We start from the raw sequence: 20137 nt of genomic DNA, 5'->3' as shown, positions 1-20137 counted from the left end.
TTTGCATAGGTCAGGTTAATAGGTAGTGATAATGGTCGGTCTATATACGGTATACTATATACTATATGGTACTTATGTATGGTATGTACGGAGTATGATAGGGTGATTGACTCTACGACCGCAAAAACGCCTTAACTGCCTCCCCCCAAACCGGCCCTCTCTTGTACCGATGAATCTCGGGTACATTGCCCTCCTTCAACCCATCAATGGCCGTAGCCAATTCCTCCCCCAGCCCTTCCTCCTTGATCTTCTGGATCGGATACGTATACGTATGGAAGTTGAACACCAGAGCCTTGGTGCGAGGCAACCGATGCAGCAGCTGTCGCTCACACCGCAGGAACGTCTACACATAGATAGATAGCCGAGTCAGCATACACAACCAACCAACCCCAACCCTCCTCATCCAACCCCAGACAAAAGACAATAAAACAAATTAAATAAAAGAAGAAAAAAAGAAAGCTCACCTGCTCAACAACCAACTCCTCCTTCCCCATCTCCACCACCTCCTCCTCCTTCCCCTCATCCCCATGCACGCCCCCAAACGCGGCAAACAGTCCCGCCTGAGTCGTGACACTCCAATTTACCCTCTGTACGACCCTCCCGACCTCCAATCGCGCAAAGAACCGATCCATGCTCTTCTCCAGCTTCTCCTTGTACCGGGGCACCGGCGCGTGGATGGTCGAGAGCCGCTGGCCCAGCTTCTCGCGGGTGTCGAAGCCCGCGGGGAAGAAGGTGCTGTAGGCTGATAGGATGTATTTTTCGCCTTCGCCGCCCTCGGGTTCTTGTTCTTTGCTTGTGGAAGGGGAAGGGGAAGGGGAGGTGGGATTGGGATGGGCAAGAGACTCAGGCATCAAGACCAGGAAATCCTCATCCACGAACGTGCCTAGCGTCTCAAGGGCAGAGCGGGATGAGTTTCCCGGGAGAGTGGTTGGGATTCGTTGGGTGGTGATTTTGTTGTAGAGGGTTCTTTTTCCTTCCTGTTCTTTTGCTTCTGGGTTCTGATGATGGGGGTGATCTTCTAGGACAAAGATGCTCGGATACCGCGTGGGGAGATACTCGCCTACCACGAACTCATATAGCTCTGCCACGGCGGCGTGGACTATGTTCCCTGGGGTCTCGGCGGCGGGGGTGACCCCGACGACGACAGAGGGGTGTTGGGAGAGGAGGGATGCGCGCAGGGCGAGGCGGTCTTGGTAGGTTTTGTCGATGGGGATGAGATCGGAGAAGGTGGTTGTTGTTAGGCCTGTTGGTGTTAGCTTGGGGGTTGTTGGGGGTGGATTGGAGTGGATTAGGGCAGGAATGGAGATTGAGGGTTGAGGGTTGAGGGTTAAGGTTTGGATTGAGGATGGGAAGGATCGACATGCCCATGCTAAGATGATATTTCGGCTTGAAGGGCCGGAATTGCGTCGGTTCGGTGGTCTCCCAGTCGAAGGATGGGAGGGGGGTGATTGTGATTGTGTTTGCTGCCGGGGTGGTATCTGAGGGAGTCTTTTCTGCTGTGGGGTGGGATGGGGATGGCTGTGGACAATGTTAGATGAGTTTCTAGCTTGCATGCTGTGTGTAGATAGACGGTGTATGGATACGTACTCGATTCCATCGTCCGAATAGCCACAGGGCCAGGACGAGGAAGACCACCACGGTGGGGTTCTGCTGGATGTGCAGGACCAATGCGTCTAGGTCCATTGTTAGATCTTGAAGGTCTGGAGGGGGTTGGGGATGAGCGAGGGAGGGAGGCAGGGGAATGTGGAGAGATGGAGAGATGGAGAGAGAAGAGGAGAGGAGAGGAGGAGCATAGAAGCTTGGTTATCAGTGCTATACATGCGTCGCGGCCCGCGATTGGCCAGTCTGCCCGCTCGACGCCGATTGCTCGAAGCTCCGAGTGGATAGTGAATCAGAAGGATAGATAGATAGCAGTGGCAGTGGCAGTGGCAGCTCTGTAAGCAGGCATTAGATAGCTTCGACATAGTCAGTGGATAGATATATACAGGGTATCGATAGACAACTCCCCCCCCCACCACTTCCTCCTCCCCTCGCTCCCTCCCGTCAGGAACAAAGACCTCACCAGGAGGCATGCCATCTCCAACAAGCCAACCAACGCACCAACAAACCTAACGCCCGAAAAGAAAGAACATCCAGAGACAGGAATAAAGGGATTAATCAATCCGCCGCATCCCCATCCCCATCTCCATCCACACCCACCCCCTTCCTTCTCTTCAACCCCGGACTGCTCTCCCACTCTCTCTCCTTCTCCAAGCTATTCCCCCCCAAACCAACCAACACCCTCGGCCTTCCACCGGGCCTCTCATTTAGACTTGGCGCCCTGGGCCGCGACCTCCCGCGCGCCCGGCCCCCAACAACCGGGAACTCATACGTCACCATGCGCCACACATACAGCGCGATATCGAAGATGAGGAGCGCGGCCCAGGGGAAGATCGTGACGAACCCGAGGAAGATCTGCGGTTGTGGATGGAATAGTTAGTCACTTCCTCTCTCTGTGTGTGTTTGTGTGTGTGTGTGTGTGTGTGCGCGAGTGCGGAGCTTCAATTTCCGTAGTCTGCGGTCCAGCAAGGATGGGATGGGAGAGGGGAGGGAGAGGAGGGGAAGGGAGACGGACGAAGATGCGCACGATCCATGTCTCGAAGGAGATGAATTCCGGCGGGAGGAGCGAATACCACGCCATTTGGTGGGTTGGGGTTCGGTAGGGTATCGGTATCGGTCGGGGGAGAGGGATCGGTGGTGGAGGAGGGGGATGTTCAATCGGCTCGGGGGCGTGGTGTCGGGGTCGCGGACAGGAGAAGCATCGGTGTGGCGGTCAACGGGACGGAGAATGTGGGTGTAATATGCTGGAGGGCGGACAGGGAGCATGCGTGCAGTGATGGATGGGATGGTGGTGTGGTGAGCTGTGCAGGAGCAGGAGATAATAATGGTGGAGTCGGTCGATGCTCGCAGCCAGCCGGCTTGAGTCGGAGATCCGGGGACAGCGATGAGGCGCGTCAGTGTGTGTGGTATGATGCAATTGGCCAACGAGGGGTCATTCAGCGGAGACGAAAGGCCGCGGCATAGCAGAGCTCGAAGAAAACATGCAATGTCGCGGCGAGAGGGGGGAAGACAGGAGAGAGAAGAAAGACGATCTTGGAGTCGCTGATCTTCTGCGGGCAAACCAAACGAAGAAGCTCGGCCCTTTCGGGGCTTTGGTAAGCATCCACTTTCAGGTACGCAAGGGACTAACACTATCAGCACTAGACGAACCCTACGCCAACACTATACGAACTCTATCTGAACACTGCTTAAAAAATCTATATGCTTGACATGCAATTTATGTACAGCTGATGTCTATAAGAAAAGATATAGTTAAAAAAAAAAAAAAAAAAAAAAAAAAGTCGTAGGCACGTTTCTTCCGTACGCCGTCCATCCAAATCGTCCAAAGCAAACCGTCCCAGCCCAGTATTTGCCTATGCAGGTATCAATCAACCAACCAACCAATCCCCATTCGTTATCGCTAGAAATCAGTGTCATCTACCGGCCATCCGGTAGTGTTCGTACGAGGTGAAGCTGGGGTCGTCCTGTTCTACAGGCCCATATCCCCTCGACCGCCACCGGTCCAACGGCGTCGCCGTCTCGCTCACCGCCGGCCCCTGCGCGTTGTTGAGCAGCTCCGTTTCGCTCTCGTTCCGCTGCTGGTACATCCCGCCGCCCAGCGGGGCTGGCACGCGGAATGCCGGGTGGATGTGGTCGTTCATTGTCGGATCGTACGAGTCATGCGCCCTCATGCCGGACAGCGACGGGACCGACGGCGCTGGCGACGAGGCCCGCGACGACGTGGGTGACCACTCGCCCAGCGCACTGTGCGGCGTCTGCGAGCGTTCCGTCATGACATCGTCGGGCCGGCCGTAGATGCCTCCGCCGAACTCGTCCCGGAAGTCCGGGCGGTCCTTGTAGTACGAGAAATCCAGGTGGTTTTCCGGAACCATTTCGAACGGAGCCGGGGCGGCGGTGTCCATCATGGACTTGCCCGGGTGCGACGTCGACATGGCGTCCATTGCGATGTCCGAGTACTCGCCCTCGAACTCCGTGGTCCCCAGTCGTCCGCTGTAGATGCGCTTCAACGCCTCTCCTGCCCGGGCGTGGACCATCGGCGTGATCAATGGCTTGTAGAGGGCCGGGTGGCCGAACTTGGAGTTGAGCCGCTCCGACGCCTTCTTGTTCGGCTTGCTGACCGCCAGGGCCTCGGCATCCGTCAGCTCCGCACTGTTGTAGTAGGTGATTCCGGTATCGAACTTCTTCATGCAGAAGACCTTGAACCCCAGCATCATGAACGGCAGCGGGATCATGCAATACACCATCGTCCAGGTGCCTTTGGCAATGGTTACCAGGATAATGACAATGTTGGATAAAATCATCGCGAAAACGATGCGATTGAACAGGACCCGCCAGAACTGGCCTCCGGATTCCGTCTTGGTCACGAACACGTACAGCAGCATGTACTTCTTCAACATCGCATCCAGTCCGAAGTACAGCGCGGTGACGGGGAGGACGATCGGCTGCAATGTGGCAAAGCAGAGGGCTACGGTCGCGTAGAACAGGAAGGAGTTGTAGTTACTGGCGTAGTCAAACGACGGAGGGGCGGTCCACTCAATCGACTGTCGAGGAGTTGGCGAACGAAACGTCTTCGAAAACCACACCCAAGCCACTGTGACCAATTGGGCCAAGTCAATCGTGGCACCCATGTTCCGCTGCAGCAAGTACGTCACCCAGAACGGCGACACCTGGCACAGTGCGCTTACCACCTTGGTATAAAACGCGCCGTCGCGGAGCGCCTGCCAGGCATTTTGATCGTTGTTTTCGGCATCGATGACGGCCGAAACAAAGGTCCACGCCGCGGAAAAGAGAGAGAAGACGATGAGGTTGTTGAAGACAAAGAAGGAATAGAGCTTGTTGAGGACATGGCGCTCTCGAGACGTCTTCGAGGTGTCGCCAGCCCGGATCGCCAGCCGACGGAAGATGATGGGTAGAATGATGTAGACAAGCGAGGTCACAGCCGGAGATAAGATACCTTGGACGGCAGCCCACACGTAAGGGTTCGCATCCAGCGATGTCTGAAAAGCCGGCCAAACCAGACCCAGGTTGGATAAGTCGGACAGGAAAACCGCGATCAGACCGTTAGGAACAATATACACGAACGTAAGGAGCGACACCCAGATCGCGCTCACGAATCCTTTCCATCTGCGCGCCGCCTTCGACAACGGCAGGTTCTCCCAAATGAGGTCATCCGGCCGCGGCGCCAGAACAATTGTCGTCCCCTCCGGATGCTTCTTGCGCGTATTATAAGCCACGGCATGGGCATGTTCGATCATGTCCCAGCTAACAAAACCAAAGGGCATAGCATTCCGTCTGTCGATCGACGCCCGAACATGCCGGATTTCCTCCTCCAGCCTCTGGATTTTTTCCGTCAGGTAATCGATGGCGTCCACCCTGCCGCTCCGGTGTTCGCCTCGCTCCTTTCGCGGTGGGCTCATGGTGGGGCGTTTTGCGGGTAGTTGATCAGGGTTCTTGAGATACTTGGCGAGAACGGTCTCGAGTTCGCGGACAGTTTCGTCGTGTTCCTTGATCAAGCGGGGGAGCCCCTTGACGTTGCGGCCGATGGAGGCGCGCGGGACGGCGGCCGTGGGATTCACCTCATCTGTCAAACGCAAGACACCTTCGTCGGATCGTGCAGCCGGGGGAATATCTGTAATCTGCCAGCCAATGGGTCAGTACACGGACATCGGTCCACTGTATTCTCTCCGCCGGCTAACGCACCATCAGGGTCCGCGCGTGCAGACTGCGCTGGTACTCGGAGCTCTCGAAAAACTTCCTCCGCAGCGCCAACACGGCCTTGTAGTTCCTCCAGAGGAAAAAAGCGACGATCATATCGAATGCCCAGGCGCAGACCACCTGGCCCCAGATGGCTTCGGTGGTGACATAGAGCGGGGTCATCGTGGCGAACGCGCCAAATTCCGACACGGTATTCCCGGTGCTCTGTGTCAGATTGAGGGGAATCATGACACCGCAGCCGATGATGCTCAGAAAGATGAAAATGTTCCGGCACATCTTGGCGAAGCGTATGAACATGCTGGCATCCAGGCCGACGCAGTCAACCAGCTGGGGCTCCTTGGTTTGTAGGACAGGCTTGAGCCAGGCAAAGAAGCCCTTTCCCACCGGCGGCGGGGTGTGTTTGCGATCGGCATGTTTGACCTTGGGCGCATAGACGACCGAGTGACGGGGGCGGAAGAGCGAGAACAGGAGGGTGAGGGCGATGGACAAGCCAACGGAAGTGGCCAAGGAGGCCCAGATGGCGTTGACTTGGAACTGTGGGTGTACCTTAGCAAAGTGTCGGGGGGGGGAAGAAGATGGCGAGCAAGAAGACATACGTCAGACTGGAAGGGATTCGAGATGAGTTTGAGGAATTGCTCCGTGGAATCTTCGTCGCGCCGCTGGAGAGCGCTAGGATGCATGGTGATGCCGTTTGAGACGGGGCGGCATGGATGGAGGAGAAGAGGGGGGACGCCGGGGGAGACGAGGAGAAAAGACGGTGCCGCGGAGGGGAGGGGGAAGGCAAGGCAGAAACGAACGTGAAACAGAAGCAGAAACGGAGAGAGAGAGCAACGGACGGAGGGAGGGAAGGGGAGAGAGACGCGACAGTTAAGCGGATGGATGGCCAAGGAAGAAAAGAATGATGATGGAGAAAGCCGCGAGAGACTCGAGTGGGTTTCGGTGGTGCCGGCGGGTCTGGAACACAACACTGAATGTATGCCATGTATGGACATCGGCCCCGGGGATCATTGATTGATGCACTGCACTTTACACTTTAAGTCGGGTTACGTACAGGAAGACGTGTACCGTGTATGGGCGCATACGTCGCCAGTGGAGGAGGCCTGGGGAGGCCTGGGGTCGATTGGCTCGAGAACACATCGATGGAGAAAGCCGAGGCCTGCCAACATTCAACAGTAAATAATGGGCTCTCTCCTCTTCTTTCTTTTTCCATCACCTCGATGCCATAGACATCCAAGCCCGTTCATTCAATTTCAGCCTCGTTCTTCCAGTTCCCGCACGCTTGCTGTCCCAGTGACACCCGGGCGTGCCAGTGCCCACTGCCAATGCCCACTTGTCCACTCGCCTCAAAAACAGACCCAAGGCCAAAAACACAAAAAAAACACAACAGCCCTGATCCACTTGCGCGCTGTGGTTGGTTCACGGCCGGCTACTATTTTGGTGGACCAATCCGGCTCCGCCATTGCGAACAAGTCTGGAACAACGTCTGATCATCTCGGGCCTAGCGCGGTCTGGACTGAGACACCGTCGCGGGTGGAGTTGCTGAAAAACGGGGCCTCTGGGCGCGGTGATTGGCTGTCCGCCATAAGAACAGTCGCTCGGGTACCTTACCTGACCATACCGTGTGGCTGACAAGCGACCGATGTGGCGTTGGATCAGATGGATGCCATGCTGAATTGATGGAGGAAGGACCCTTTCATGCTCCGGCCAATAGGGGCACATCACAGACTGTGATCAATGCACCTACTAGTATGACCGTGGTGGATGACTGCAGTAGTGTCTGGTATCCAGTATCCATCTACCCCATGATACAGATACAGATACAGATACAGATACAGTCTGGCTAATGTGGCTGACTGCCAGGCTAGTTAGTGTACTACTATCAGTATCTGATCTCGCGATTATCTAATCCGCCCAAGATCGGCCAGCACCGCTATTTGCACCACTATTGCCAATAGTGAGGGACCATCATATATATATATTATATTAATTATCAAGTATATTGGGAGCATCATCAGGGGGGTTAAAGAGGGGGGAAGGGGGGGGAAGGACTTCAGACCCTCAGGAGTCAGGACAATCACTGACATAAACGGGGCACGGGGCTCAGGGTCCAATTTACCCATGGAGGGAGGTAACTGCCACCCGCAGACTGAACCTCGTAACACGGTAACAGGGACAGCATCGGGCAGGGATTTCCTTGTGCAGTGGGTAATGGGTATGCACATATTACTGTTCGGGGTCCCGGGTGTGTACGAACGGGAGGAGGTCGATCTCACCGGTACAGGTTGGTTGGTTGGACCCTTATAATCATGGGCCAAGCTGGCAGATCCATATCAGCGATTCTATTAATATTCCAACTGGAGTCCAGTGCGGCATCGCGGACTGGCTGCTGCCACTGCCGAGACATTGGGCTTCGGGCCGTCAAGCCCTCCTGCTGCTGCTGCTACAGATTGATGAAGTCATCGCCCGGCAGTTTGGCCGAATGTGAGACGGTGTAATCCGTACGGAGTACTCCGTAGGTAAGGTAAGCTTGGCTGGTTCTACGGCTCTACCGAATAATTCTACAAGATTGGTGCATACAGCAGACATTATTTTGATTCGTCTCTTCAAAGACTACATACATCGTCATCGCATCTCACAACTCCGCTCACTCCGAATCCCAACAGGCCCAATCGCCCCGATCACTTGCTCCAGAATTACGGTCAAACAAAATTTTATTTTTTGCCGTTCTTAGATTGGTCATTTTATGTACTGGTATCTGGTTTCGTCATATTCCGAAGACACATCAATTCAGGTTAAACGTCAAAAGACCCTTTACAGCTGGCCAGCAGTGTTGAAGTCCTCCAGGGCTTCCTGGACACGCTTGCTCATGGTCTTCTCACCCTCGCGAACCCAGACGCGGGGGTCGAAGTACTTCTTGTTGGGCTTGTCCTCGCCATCGGGGTTGCCGACGGGGGTGAGGAGGTAGTCCTTCTTGGTCAGGACGAAGTCACGGATACCGGACAGGTAGGCGAACTGCATGTCGGTGTCGACGTTGACCTTGACGACACCGTAGCTAATGGCCTCCTTGTACTCGGCCTTGGAGGAGCCAGAGCCACCGTGGAAGACGAAGAAGACGGGCTTGTCGAGGGAGGACTTGGTCTGCTCCTTGACGTAGGCCTGGTGCTTGGAGAGGAGCTCGGGGTGGAGACGGACGTTGCCGGGCTTGTAGACACCGTGCACATTACCGAAACCAGCGGCAATGGAGAAGTAGGGGCTGACGGCGGAGAGGGCGTTGTGGATGGCGAGGATGTCCTCGGGCTGGGTGTACAGGGAGTTGTTGTCAACGTCCTCGTTGTTGACACCGTCCTCCTCACCACCGGTGATACCGATTTCCTAAGGCGCTGTTAGTGTGGGTTCCTGACATACTCGAAAGATTATGGACATACCATCTCGAGCCACTGCTTCATGGGGGCAGCACGCTTGAGGTAGGCGGCGGTGGTGTTGATGTTGTACTCGACTTCCTCCTCAGACAGGTCGATCATGTGGCTGGAGAAGAGGGGCTCGCCGTGGAGCTTGAAGTAGCGCTCATCCTCGTCGAGCAGACCATCGAGCCAGGGCAGGAGCTTCTTGGCGCAGTGGTCGGTGTGGAGGACAACGGGGATACCGTAGGCGGGGGCAATGCTGCGGATGTAGTGGGCAGCGGCAATGCCACCGGCAATGGAGGCCTTCTGGCCCTCGTTGCTGACACCCTGGAGCGGACTATCAGTCTTGTTTCTTGCGCGCGCACCGCGGGAGGGGGGGAATCCCCAAACAGGAGATTCAGAACATACCTTGCCAGCGAAGTAGGCAGCACCACCGTTGGACAGCTGCAGAACGACGGGGCAGTTCTGGTCACGAGCAGCCTCGAGGGAAGCGATAACAGTGGAGGAGGAGGTCACGTTCTATCCGATGAAGCTATCAGCATGTGCTTTGGGAGGTGGCATATATGCCTCGATGGGTTGGGGAGCCTTACAATGGCGGGGATAGCGAACTGCTTCTCCTTAGCGTACTCGAAGAGACGGAGGACGTCATCGCCGACGATGACACCGGACTTGCGGGAGAGCTTCTCGAGGACACCCATGGTGGCTGTAGTTGGAAGTGAGGACTGTGGGAGGGGGAAGAGATGAGTAATTGAATTGCGTGGGTAGATGGAGGAGGAGGAGGAGAAGAGGAGAGAGGAGGAGCAGAGGGGGAGCGAGGGGGTAGCAAGTAATAAATTCTGCCAGCAGAGGACTAAGAGCTTTACCGAGCGACGAATACGGAGCTGCAGATTGGAATGACGGGCACGGGGCACGGGAAGGAGGGGCAGCGACTCGCTAGGAGGGTTGGAGAGGGGGAGATGGAGGGGCAGCAGGGCCTGAGGTTGCTCGAAAGGACTCACCGGGTGGTGGGGAATGATGTGTTCAGGATGAAATCAGTGGACTGGTGGACGGTCGGAGGGGTTCCACGGGGCAGGGTAGTGAGCTAGGACGAGGAATGACGATGGGAGGAGACAGGAGACAGAGAAGGAGGGGAAAAGGATCTTAAGAGTCCAGAGTCCGAGTTGCAGGTTGAACCGGGCAGAACCCGTCCGAGGCTATGGGCGATGATGCCTCCATCTTCCATCCTGTTCGCCGCCAATGGTGGGGTTCGATCGGAAGCCCGCAATGACGCTGTTGGCGGCCTCAGGCCGGCGGCCTCCCGGGAATCCCCGCGCCCATCACATGACATCATCCGATCCGACCTGCCAGGCCGCAAGGCTGCAACATGCTTGGTCGCCTGTCAAGGCTTCAAGGCGTCAACAGCAGGCTACGAATAACCAAATCCCTAAAACGGCAGGAACCAGACAGAGCATTCTCTGTGTTCCTCAGGGTCTGCCCGAACCCATCCCATATTTGGTACTCCGTCGTGGGGGTCGACATCCGGCTGTACAAACCAACCCGTTCGGCTACTGGACCCTTTGGGCTCCTGTTCCCTCCGTGTTTCTTTCGTGCTTCATCCCAACATCGGAGAAAGCAGCGGGGATCGCTCCTCCGGTCCGCTACTTACTTATTCCAATCATTTCGCTGCTCTTCTGTCGGCCACGGCCTAGAACTGTCTGCCCCGGTCCAGCTGATCTGAAAAGAACAATAATATACATAAGGTGGAGACCTGGACGACAACCCCCGGGTTGGGGATGCCCTCAGCCCATTGAGTACGAATCCCGGAGCTCCCTCGGCGAAACGCTCTCCTGCAGCTCTCGTACGACTCCCACGCCGGTGTCCACCGCACCACGACCAACAAGATTAGTACGGAGTACTATCTATCTATTACTGTCTACGTACGTCGAAAGCAACCAGCCGAGGAGACGCTTTCCAGTATCCACCTTATCCGGAGAAAGGACGCCTAACGCTTTCTTACATTGACTGGAGGGTTAACTGCAGGTCACATCATAACAAGATAGTAGTAGGTGTAGTGGAAATAGTACTAATACAGATATATCAATTCGCGAGGGTAGATAACAGGACTGTTACAAAAACTGGCTTAACTAGTGGAGATCATGCTCATGTTCATGCGTGATTGCCGTTGACCTGCGGCGAGTTCTCCCCCACGATCATGCTGAACTGCCCGCCCGCCGCGGCGCCCACCAGCTTCTTATCGTTGACGTGCTTGTTTGAGAGGAGCGTTGGCCGTTCAACCTCATCCTGGTCACGGTGTCCCGCCTGGCGCTGGACGTTGAAGCCCCAGCTGTACGCCTTACCGTCCTTCGTGATGGCGAATGAATGATCACTGGAGGCGGTGGCAAAGACGATCTCTTCCTTGATATCCACGAGGGGAGTGGGCATCGTGAGGATACGGGGCCGGTCGTGCTCATCATGCACAATCTCGTCCGCAGGCATCTCCTCGAGGGGGATACCAAGGGCCTTGTTGTCAACACGTCCCCAAGTCAAGCACTTTCCATCCTCGGTAACGGCCAAGCTGTGGTCCTTTCCACCAACGATGGAGACAATCTTGCTGTGCTTGCGGAACGACTTGACCTCGGTCGGGTAGAGGACCACGGCGTCGCTTTCACCGGCGCTCATGGGGACGGCGGTCTGTCCGAAGTTGTTCGAGCCCCAAGCGTGCACCCGACCATTCTTGCGGATGGCAAAGGAGTGGTACGAGCCCGTTCCGATGCTCACGACGTCCGACGGGAGCGCACACTGCCCGGGGATGAGACCCTCGAGCTTGCCATGCAGACGGCCCGATATTCTCCGACCAAGCTGGTTCTGCTCCTCACAACCCCAGGTAAGAACGGCGCCCTTGGCGGTCAGCGCCAGGACGTGTTGCGAGCCAGCGGCAAGATATGTGATCTTCTCGAGTCCGGGGACCAGAACCGGCTTGGTTTGGATTTTCGTGTCGGGGGAGAAACCGATCACACCGTTACTGCCCTATTGAGATCATGTAAGCAAGGAGACAACCGACTTCAACATCCAGGAAAACTCACTCTGAACGTTCCCCAACCATAAACCTGACCTTCTTGAGTGAGAGCGAACGTGGCACTATCCGTCGCCGTGAGCTGTGTGAAGACAGTGCCCTTGGGGAAAAGATCAGAATCCACCGCCGTCGGGGTAGCCTCCTTCATATTAAGATCGACTTCATCGTCATCCGAATCCGAGTCCGACTCATCCTCCTTGGCATCGCCATTGGGAGCATCGACCTCCTTGCGCTCCTCCTTCGTATCCCTACCCAACGTACCCTCATCATTGACACCCCAAGTAAGAATCTTATTATCATGCGTAAGAGCCGCAGAATGAACACCTCCGATAGCGAGCTGAACCACGCCAGCCGCGTCCGCCGAGAGCTTGGGGTTCAGGACGGGACCAGGGATCTCCGACTTCTTCGTGGCGTCGCCGAGTCCGAGTTCGCCGTAGCAGTTGGTTCCGAAGACGTACACATCGAGGAGCTGCTTGGGAGCGTAGTTCAGAATAGCGTGAGCCTCTAAAGATCCACATCCGCATCATCGCATTAGTCCATTAGATCAACTCGACTATCCTCAAATCGCACAACCAACTCACCCTTCTGCTTCTTGGTCACCCGCGGCGCAGCGGCAGGAGCAGCAGCGGTGGCCCCTGACTTCTCCTCGACCGAGTCGGCAGCCTTGCGTTTCCGTCCGCCAGTCTTGACCGGCGCAGCGACCTCTTTCACAGTGGTCGGTTCGGCCTTGGTCTTGTTGTTGGTGGGCTGGTCCTGTTTGCGCTTGGTGGCGGCGCTCGCAGCACGTTTGGGAGGCATTGTGCGATGGGATGTCGTAAAGCGACGAAAAGCAGTATGGAAGAAGCACGAGTGGTAGGACTGTAAGATGGAATGTGATGACGGGGACAGATGGTCCTAGTATGGAGAGAATTGAAAGATCCGGGGAAGGGGGGATGGGGGTGGTGGTGATGGCGAGTGTGTGGGTGTTACTGGCAAGGATGAATGAACACAATACCTGGAATATTAATCATAATAAATAAGAATCCCAATGGAGAGTCCCGGTATCCAGGACTTGAGTGTTGTGCGCTCCAATCAGAATTGGCGTTGGGGCGGGACCCGCCGGCGGGCTCTGACTAAGGCCCCCCAAGTGTTCTAATTGGAGGCTCTCGTCATACGACCGAGGGTCAGACAACCTCGCCATTGTCATGAGGCTGTGAATAGGAGTTGGTATTCACTGGTGGTGTTACTTGGGATTTGCCTACGAAGTGACAATACTAGACCTGCAGTATGTCTGTTCAAATGCCTGATAAGATTTCTATGTTCACTCTGCATTGTGTCATTCATGCGCAACAATACTCCTTACATGTTTTGCCAGTGATGATATGTAGCCCGAAACTTTTTTGTCTACCCAAAGGTTTCTCGCATTCACTTTTGTATGTTCTGTACGGTTGAATACGCCGCGGATGCTTATACGTCGGGCGATGGCTTGTCCAGTTCATAAAACAAGAGATAGACTTCGCGCTGCATGCCTAGCACGTCGGAGGTCTTGCATTCCTTAACCTTTTCGTCCGAGACGCGCCACCAGCGATCAATCGGCTTGCGGCGCCGGCGAAGGCGAGCGGCAGGGCCGATTGATGCCTCGACCGACGTGGCGGGTGTGCTTCGGTCGCTTGTGAAGGACGCCCGCGAGAAAGACTTGCTCCAGCGTCCACCCTCGGAGGAAGGGCTGTGTGGATCGGACACGGGCGAAAGGGTTTGTTTGGATGTAGACGATTTGGAGCGGTTGCTCTGGAAGGAGACCCTTGGACTCGACGTTGGTCGGGGGGTTGGCGACGGGGGAGGTTGGAGTTGAGAGGAGCGGGTCGGTGACGCATTCGACGTTGAGATATCGAGGGATGAAGGCTCACCATCTGAGGGATTCTGGGCTTTTAGCTGGGGGCTAGGGGCTTCGGATGGGTTTTCGCTGGCGACGCGGCTCTGGGAGTACGAGCTAAACGCATCTGGTGTGGAAAATGGCGGATAAAGGTGGTTGCGGCGGAATGACTCGTAGTGTCCGCTGTGGTGGCTGCCTTTATGGCAGACAATCGCCAGTAGCCTGAACCATTCCCTGTTTAAGATACCACCGAGGGGAAGGCGTTCGGGGAAGGACACCTTGGCTGCATTCTTGGTAGAGCTACTGTGGTCGAAAATTGACCGTGAGAGGTGAATTGCGATAATCTTAGGGAAGGCCGTGATCCGCATATGCCGCGCGATTTTCCGTCTGGGGGCAAGCTCTGAAGGTGGTAAAGTCACTCCCTCCAAAGCTCCCTCAGGATCCGTAGCGATGGCGGTTTGAATCCGCTCGATTTCCATCTCCAGTCGCGATTTATCCTCTGTCGTGCGGACCCTGCGCATCTCTTGAGTCTTCACTTCAAGAGCATGTTGTAGTCGGCATTTGTCACATTTGAAATCTTCGATATATTCGGTTTTGAGTAGCCCGTCAAAGCATGCGCTGAGAGAGGTGGAGCTCTTCTGAGGTACTTGCAATGTCAGATTGACAAACGAAGTCTGATTGGGTTTATACTGGTAATGGCAGAATGTGCATTCGATCTGAGACTCTAGCTTGCCCTCGAAAGGAAAGCTGTACTCGTGGTCGATTTCCTTGAGCTTGTTGTCGATAATGGCCGGAAGGCCATTCTCAGACCCATCATCGATCCGCACCTCGACTTCAGCAGGACTCCTGGGAGCGACTTCATCGCTAGTTTCTGCGGCTCCCGGGCTGGGAAACGGCTCTATCAAGCCTTTCGCCCTCTGCCGGGCTTTTACACCGGCATGGTATTCGTCGCAAAGCCTTTCCGCCACAATCTGCAAGAATTCCTGCGCATCCTGCTGGTTACGACTGATTCGCGTTCGGTAGGCGTATTCCAGTGCGTGAATGAAAGGCCGTGCAGAGATCGTTTTCTTGTAGATCGGGCGCTCATTCAATCGATCCAACATCTCCTTGAGGGCCCTGGTGATGGTCCCCTGCTGTAACTCTCTTATCCTATCTGCATTGCCACCACGTGGCATCTCGTCTGGTGCTGGGAGAACATTGTAGATGTCGGGACCGTCGAGTTCACGTCGATGGAGCTCCCGTATCAGGTAAACACGCAGATCTCCGAGCCCTGCGAGAGCCTGTAGAACCGAGTTGATGAAGCAGTCATTGGCCGGGTTGGACAAGCCCACGATATTCTTCTTGCGGATACTGTCGTTTGAGTCGTCTCCGTCGATGGTGTAGTTGGGACCAAAGACATAGAACAGAGCGATAGCCGCAAGAGACGCTCCCGCCGCGTATGCGGCTACAGTGGTCGACTTTTCCTGCATCAACCCTTATGTACACACCAGACGATATAAACAAGTATGAAGTCGAGGTGTGTGGAGGGGAGGGAGGAATCTAGGTGGCTGGCGTCAATGCTGTGGTCGCTCCATTGAAAGGCGTGCCATGAAGATAAACGGTTCGAGTGGACACGGAATTCCAGTGCCAAGATTAGCACAAGTCGGACTCCTCCTTGCTCCTCCCAGATAGTATCATATATAAGAGGACTTCAGCTTGTGCCAGGACGCGAAGGGGAATTCGTTCAGTTCTCGGCGACTGTGATCGGGATTAGAGTCAGCAGTCATCCCCCAACACTAGAACCGAGGATGTGGAGAGGCATGGGGTAACTTCAGGTAGACAGGAGGGGGGGCCGCCAATGACAGCGGTCTCACCGGGAATAGAGAACTACTAGTCAGTGTCGAAGGCTCAGAGAGCCAAGGCGTCGGTATCCCACTCCAGGAGATGCCAGCAAGACCCGGCAATCGTGTTCAACGCGATAGCCGCAACGGCAGACTTCTGGTTGTCGAACTGGCGGCGGGAGGGGAGCTGTTGCTGCCATTGTCTTGGTATGCTCGGATGTTCCTCTGCGCCGAGCGCCCGTCGTTGTCGCAACGCACTGGCGGGAGACTCCGGCGCTTGCCAATTCCCAGACCCAGGACGGTTGAAGGTCCCCACGGCCTTCTATTGAGTTCTACTTGATTCATCCGGTCGGAAGTGTGAGGATTATTGGCAGATCCAATGTACCGTAAGCCGGCAAGTGCGTCGATCCGCATACGAGCGGGCTTGTGGGTGAAGGCTTGGAAGAGGGGATCAGGCCTGCAGATCCCTTGCTACCTCCTGAATAGTCGGGTGGCGACGAGCATGTTGAAGCAGTCAGATGATACTCATGCTGGCATCTATGCAGGTAGGTAGATAGGTAGATTCGTAGGTATGTGTGCTGGGATCCATGATCAATATTAGAAAAGCCGTCCGCGAAGCAATGGCAGAGTCGAGTGATCGACCGGTGGAAAAGAGGGGCTTCTACAAAAAAGTACTCGACGACTGCTGGTCATCAGGTGTCCTCCGGTTGCCTGATCCTCAGCCTCAGGCCATCTACTATCTACTTAGATCCCCCGATCCCTTTCCAGCAGATATGTATTAGTGATCCGCGATCTTCATTCATCTATTCTATACACACGGCCTAATTCTCGGTGGTTTCATATCATAACGTGCTAACACCCAACGATTCGTCGTATCTCCCAGCAAAAGCATCATATCAGGTATCCAAAACATTCGCAAAAGTGATTTTTTTTCTCTCTCTGAAGACGAGGTGGCTTCACAAGGATGCAACCATGCCCGCACAAAATTAAGGCAACGTAGCAACCTTCTCGTTAAAGAGATCCTCGGCCTGCTTCCACACACGAGCGTTCTCTCGGTCCTTCAGCTGGAGCAGGCTGGGGAGCAGAGCCTGGCTGAACATCTCGGAGCTCTCACGGGGCAGGAGAGAAGGAAGATGGTCAATGCTGATCACACTCAGGCCAGCAACCTGGCTGCCGCTTGACAAAGTGACAGGGACTGTGGGCTTGTCGAAGGTAGTGGTGATGCTGTACACAGGGAGCGGGTTGTTTGGGTTGGTGCTGTAAGCGGGGATTCCATGGTCAGCTAGATCTCTCCACACGATTAAAGGCTGGTATGTCTTACGTATCGGCGCTGACGTCGCAGATGACCGACAGGCGACGGTTGGGGGATGTGAGCGTCTCGGGGGTGACAAAGGGCGGGATCTTCGAGGCCAAGTATATACAGTTGATCAAGATGTCGACGTCTTCCACGATTTCCCTGAAGGGACCGCCTGTAGATATATGTTAGTGCACCAACACTTGGCAAAGAAATAAGGTGCCAACGAACCCTTCTTAGTTTCCGCAATATCCCATTGAACGATGTCGGATTCGGGGATACCAACATCCTTGGCCAGCTGCACGGCGCCATTGCCGCAACGACCGAGCTGTCGTATTGTTAGAGGTATTATTTTGAGCAGAGGGGTCAAACAACTTACGGCTCCAATGACAAGAACCTTAGGAGAGCGACCGGACTGCTTCTTGCCAGCCTCCAGCGACTCCTTGACCGACTCAACCAGGAGATCCTGGTTGGCATACGGGGTCTCTCCGGGCAGGGGCACACCCTCGGGGTGCGTCAACTGCCAGGCCCAGTTCTTGATGGCTAAAGCCGAGCCCGCATAACCCGCAGACCAACCGAAAGCTAAAAGGCCATGAATTAGCTTCCTTCTATTGGTTAAGAGAGACCGTCAGCGCTCACCAGCGACTCTCCGGCCCACATCGTCAGTGAGGAATTCGAGATCGAGGAGAGTGCCACCGCCACGAGGCCACCGGGCAAGGACCTTCTCCCAGCCACCTTGCTGCTTGTAGCAGTGCGCAAAAGAGATGTGAACATGCTCGAGAGGGAACTCCTCTTCGGGGAGCTCCTTGAGACCGAGAACGTAGGCGTCCTTAGGGGCATCCTTGACCCAGGAACCTTCCTCCACCAGCGGCGCGCCGATCTTTGCGAAGTCCTCATCTAAAGAGAGGGAGACAGTTAGATATTGACTTGATTTGAATAGAACAAGGTCAGTGACTCTTACCATCAAAGATCCGTTGAGTCGAGCGCTCGACGGTCACTTCGTATCCGGCATCCATAAGCGCCTTGCAGGTAGTCGGCGTCACTATGTCATGTCAGTTCTCCTGCGTCGATTGTCCATCTGGAAGGGGGTGGGGGGAGCCATTGGAGCAGGGGCACAATGGTAATGGTGGGCTGTTCACGATATACTTACAGGCAGAGCGAGCCTCGGCGGGCTTGGTTTCGGCACGCAGCCAGATCTTGTTAGAAGACATGATTGTAGGGTATCAATTGGAAGTCCACTGTAGCGAGTTGATGTTCAGGATCAAAATTTTAGGCTCTTCGACCGGAGAATAATAAAGCTGTCGCTGCTGGACTTATGACACAGACTTGCCCCTCTAGTGATAGCGGGGGAGCAGTGGTGGTTGTTCCGTTCCGGGGGTGTGACTCAGCCATGGCGCCGGCCGATATCGGCGGTTGCCGATCATGCGATGCTTTCAGGTAGCATTACGGAGTAGTAGATACGTAGATACGTAGATACGTAGTAGCCTCGATCGGCCGTATCGCATCATCATTATCGAACATTTTCATTCCTACGTTGATATTCCAAGAATAGCCCATAGATACACGCATAGCCAAATGTTCCCCATTCCAACTCCTTACCACAGCTAGCTTGCGGTGTTTCATTAGCCACCTTAGTCAAATGATCTCGTTCGAGTTGAAACTATTGTTCAATGGTGTCAAAGTAGGAGTTGACGCATTTCAAGAAGCAGCCTTAGTGCGGCTGCGTGTTCGGCTCCCGATACCACCCGTGGGGATGTCCCTTTTGACGGGCTCCTTCGCTTTTTTGGGCCGACCACCCTTCTTGTTCCCGTTCGTAGCTGGATCCGGTATACCGCCCTTCGCGGCTGTAGGTGCCGGGGTGCCCTGTTTGACTCCGGCGTGATCCGCGTCAGTCTTCTGCTTCTTGACCGTAGGCTCTGTCGTGTTCTTGTCGTTCGATTTATCCGCATTCGCTGGCTCTGAAGTTGATTCGTGGCCTCGCTTGTCACCTACAGTCGGCTGTTCTGTCTCATCTCCGGTAGCAGATTCCTTGGGATCCGAAGTCACAGGAGCAGGGGCTTGCTCGTCAGTCTTGGTCTCTTCATTAGGCTTAGCTTCATCAACGGCCTCTGCGTCTGCGGTAGGCTTGTTCTCCTCAGCGGGGGAAGTTGCGTTTCCAGGGTTAGTTAGAACACTGTCACCGTTCGCTTGGTTTGATGGCTCATCCGTAGACGGCTTGATGGCATCGACACCGGCCCCATTGATGGGTTCTAGGGGCAGAGACGTCAGCATTGGACCAGAGAATCATCCAGGAATTGTGCAGATGTTCGAGGCTAAGACCGGATGGGTCACCAGTGCGATGTGCTTAGACATACCAGAGGTTGCAGGCGTGTTGGAGCGATCATTCGGTTCAGAAGCCATAGTAGCACGCAGTCAGGTAAATAAAACGGAAAATGCTGTCGCGAGATAAGGGAAAATCGGGATTTTCTGCAAAGTTCTGATCGCAAACGAAAAGCGACCTGATATAGCCACGAATCGGAGGACTAGTGGCGGAGAAAAGGACGCTGAGAGGATGTGGTTGGAGGTAGAAGGACGTGGAAGGGCAAGAGGTGAGGTTGCGCGGTGACGTTTACTAAGGCACGGCCACAGGCGCTAACCCGTTTCACGCGAGAACTCAATCTCGGTTGTCCACCTCTCGGACGTCAGCGTATCCCAGATCGAGGAATAAGTAGGTCCAATAAGAGTTATTATTATTCCGAGGCTCAGCTCAGCTCAAGGGGTACAGATTAGCCCTAGCTTCCCTGGGGCATTCTCCTGGAGGTAAGCACGCCAAGAAGAGGAGAAAGCCCGCTTTAGCGGCATGAGTGGAGAAGCGGAGTGGCACTGGTGGTGTTGGTGTGACCATTGAGGTATTGCAGCTGGGCA

General features: G+C 55.1%; 8 protein-coding genes across 8 annotated transcripts; 1 reads left to right on the top strand and 7 right to left on the bottom strand.

The window, feature by feature from the left end:
* Nucleotides 1-14: 14 nt before the first annotated feature.
* Nucleotides 15-1903, bottom strand: BO70DRAFT_357501 (heme-dependent oxidative N-demethylase family protein). The gene is made up of 4 exons (XM_025542055.1): nucleotides 1588-1903; nucleotides 1365-1518; nucleotides 465-1243; nucleotides 15-343 (listed from the first exon to the last, which is right to left on the bottom strand). The coding sequence occupies exons 1-4, from the start codon at nucleotides 1681-1683 to the stop codon at nucleotides 113-115; spliced, it is 1260 nt and encodes a 419-aa protein (XP_025404122.1). The 5' UTR covers nucleotides 1684-1903; the 3' UTR covers nucleotides 15-112.
* A 370-nt stretch (nucleotides 1904-2273) lies between these two features.
* BO70DRAFT_8549 (uncharacterized protein) lies at nucleotides 2274-2972 on the bottom strand. Its single transcript, XM_025548788.1, has one exon. It carries the CDS (start codon nucleotides 2863-2865, stop codon nucleotides 2476-2478), a length of 390 nt encoding a protein of 129 aa, XP_025404121.1. The 5' UTR covers nucleotides 2866-2972; the 3' UTR covers nucleotides 2274-2475.
* A 407-nt stretch (nucleotides 2973-3379) lies between these two features.
* On the bottom strand, nucleotides 3380-6653 carry BO70DRAFT_305780 (putative DUF221 domain protein). Its single transcript, XM_025540021.1, has 3 exons — nucleotides 6411-6653; nucleotides 5800-6348; nucleotides 3380-5735 (listed from the first exon to the last, which is right to left on the bottom strand). Exons 1-3 carry the CDS (start codon nucleotides 6492-6494, stop codon nucleotides 3513-3515), a joined length of 2856 nt encoding a protein of 951 aa, XP_025404120.1. The 5' UTR covers nucleotides 6495-6653; the 3' UTR covers nucleotides 3380-3512.
* A 1859-nt stretch (nucleotides 6654-8512) lies between these two features.
* Nucleotides 8513-10321, bottom strand: BO70DRAFT_383948 (fructose-bisphosphate aldolase FBA1). Its single transcript, XM_025545618.1, has 4 exons — nucleotides 9806-10321; nucleotides 9624-9734; nucleotides 9240-9542; nucleotides 8513-9186 (listed from the first exon to the last, which is right to left on the bottom strand). Exons 1-4 carry the CDS (start codon nucleotides 9911-9913, stop codon nucleotides 8626-8628), a joined length of 1083 nt encoding a protein of 360 aa, XP_025404119.1. The 5' UTR covers nucleotides 9914-10321; the 3' UTR covers nucleotides 8513-8625.
* Nucleotides 10322-10400: 79 nt separating this feature from the next.
* On the top strand, nucleotides 10401-11395 carry BO70DRAFT_8426 (uncharacterized protein). The gene has a single exon (XM_025548775.1). It carries the CDS (start codon nucleotides 10452-10454, stop codon nucleotides 11214-11216), a length of 765 nt encoding a protein of 254 aa, XP_025404118.1. The 5' UTR covers nucleotides 10401-10451; the 3' UTR covers nucleotides 11217-11395.
* On the bottom strand, nucleotides 11185-13238 carry BO70DRAFT_327493 (Ran exchange factor Prp20/Pim1). The gene is made up of 3 exons (XM_025540702.1): nucleotides 12849-13238; nucleotides 12278-12771; nucleotides 11185-12221 (listed from the first exon to the last, which is right to left on the bottom strand). Exons 1-3 carry the CDS (start codon nucleotides 13063-13065, stop codon nucleotides 11361-11363), a joined length of 1572 nt encoding a protein of 523 aa, XP_025404117.1. The 5' UTR covers nucleotides 13066-13238; the 3' UTR covers nucleotides 11185-11360.
* A 299-nt stretch (nucleotides 13239-13537) lies between these two features.
* BO70DRAFT_327488 (bifunctional saccharopine dehydrogenase/ubiquitin carboxyl-terminal hydrolase) lies at nucleotides 13538-18444 on the bottom strand (the record flags this gene model as incomplete). The annotated part of the gene is made up of 9 exons (XM_025540701.1): nucleotides 13538-15593; nucleotides 16074-16162; nucleotides 16936-17196; nucleotides 17261-17408; nucleotides 17465-17561; nucleotides 17613-17815; nucleotides 17873-18130; nucleotides 18195-18275; nucleotides 18384-18444. 9 exons carry the CDS (start codon nucleotides 18442-18444, stop codon nucleotides 13714-13716), a joined length of 3078 nt encoding a protein of 1025 aa, XP_025404116.1. The 3' UTR covers nucleotides 13538-13713.
* Nucleotides 18445-18886: 442 nt separating this feature from the next.
* Nucleotides 18887-19962, bottom strand: BO70DRAFT_8317 (uncharacterized protein). The gene is made up of 2 exons (XM_025548761.1): nucleotides 19588-19962; nucleotides 18887-19482 (listed from the first exon to the last, which is right to left on the bottom strand). Exons 1-2 carry the CDS (start codon nucleotides 19631-19633, stop codon nucleotides 18932-18934), a joined length of 597 nt encoding a protein of 198 aa, XP_025404115.1. The 5' UTR covers nucleotides 19634-19962; the 3' UTR covers nucleotides 18887-18931.
* Between the last annotated feature and the right edge of the window lie 175 nt (nucleotides 19963-20137).

The sequence above is a fragment of the Aspergillus heteromorphus genome (genome assembly GCF_003184545.1).
Source record: "Aspergillus heteromorphus CBS 117.55 chromosome Unknown BO70scaffold_1, whole genome shotgun sequence".
Taxonomy (NCBI): Eukaryota; Fungi; Ascomycota; class Eurotiomycetes; order Eurotiales; family Aspergillaceae; genus Aspergillus; species Aspergillus heteromorphus.
The sequence above is the reverse complement of the archived record's forward strand: the minus strand, read 5'-3'. Positions and strand labels throughout refer to the sequence as shown.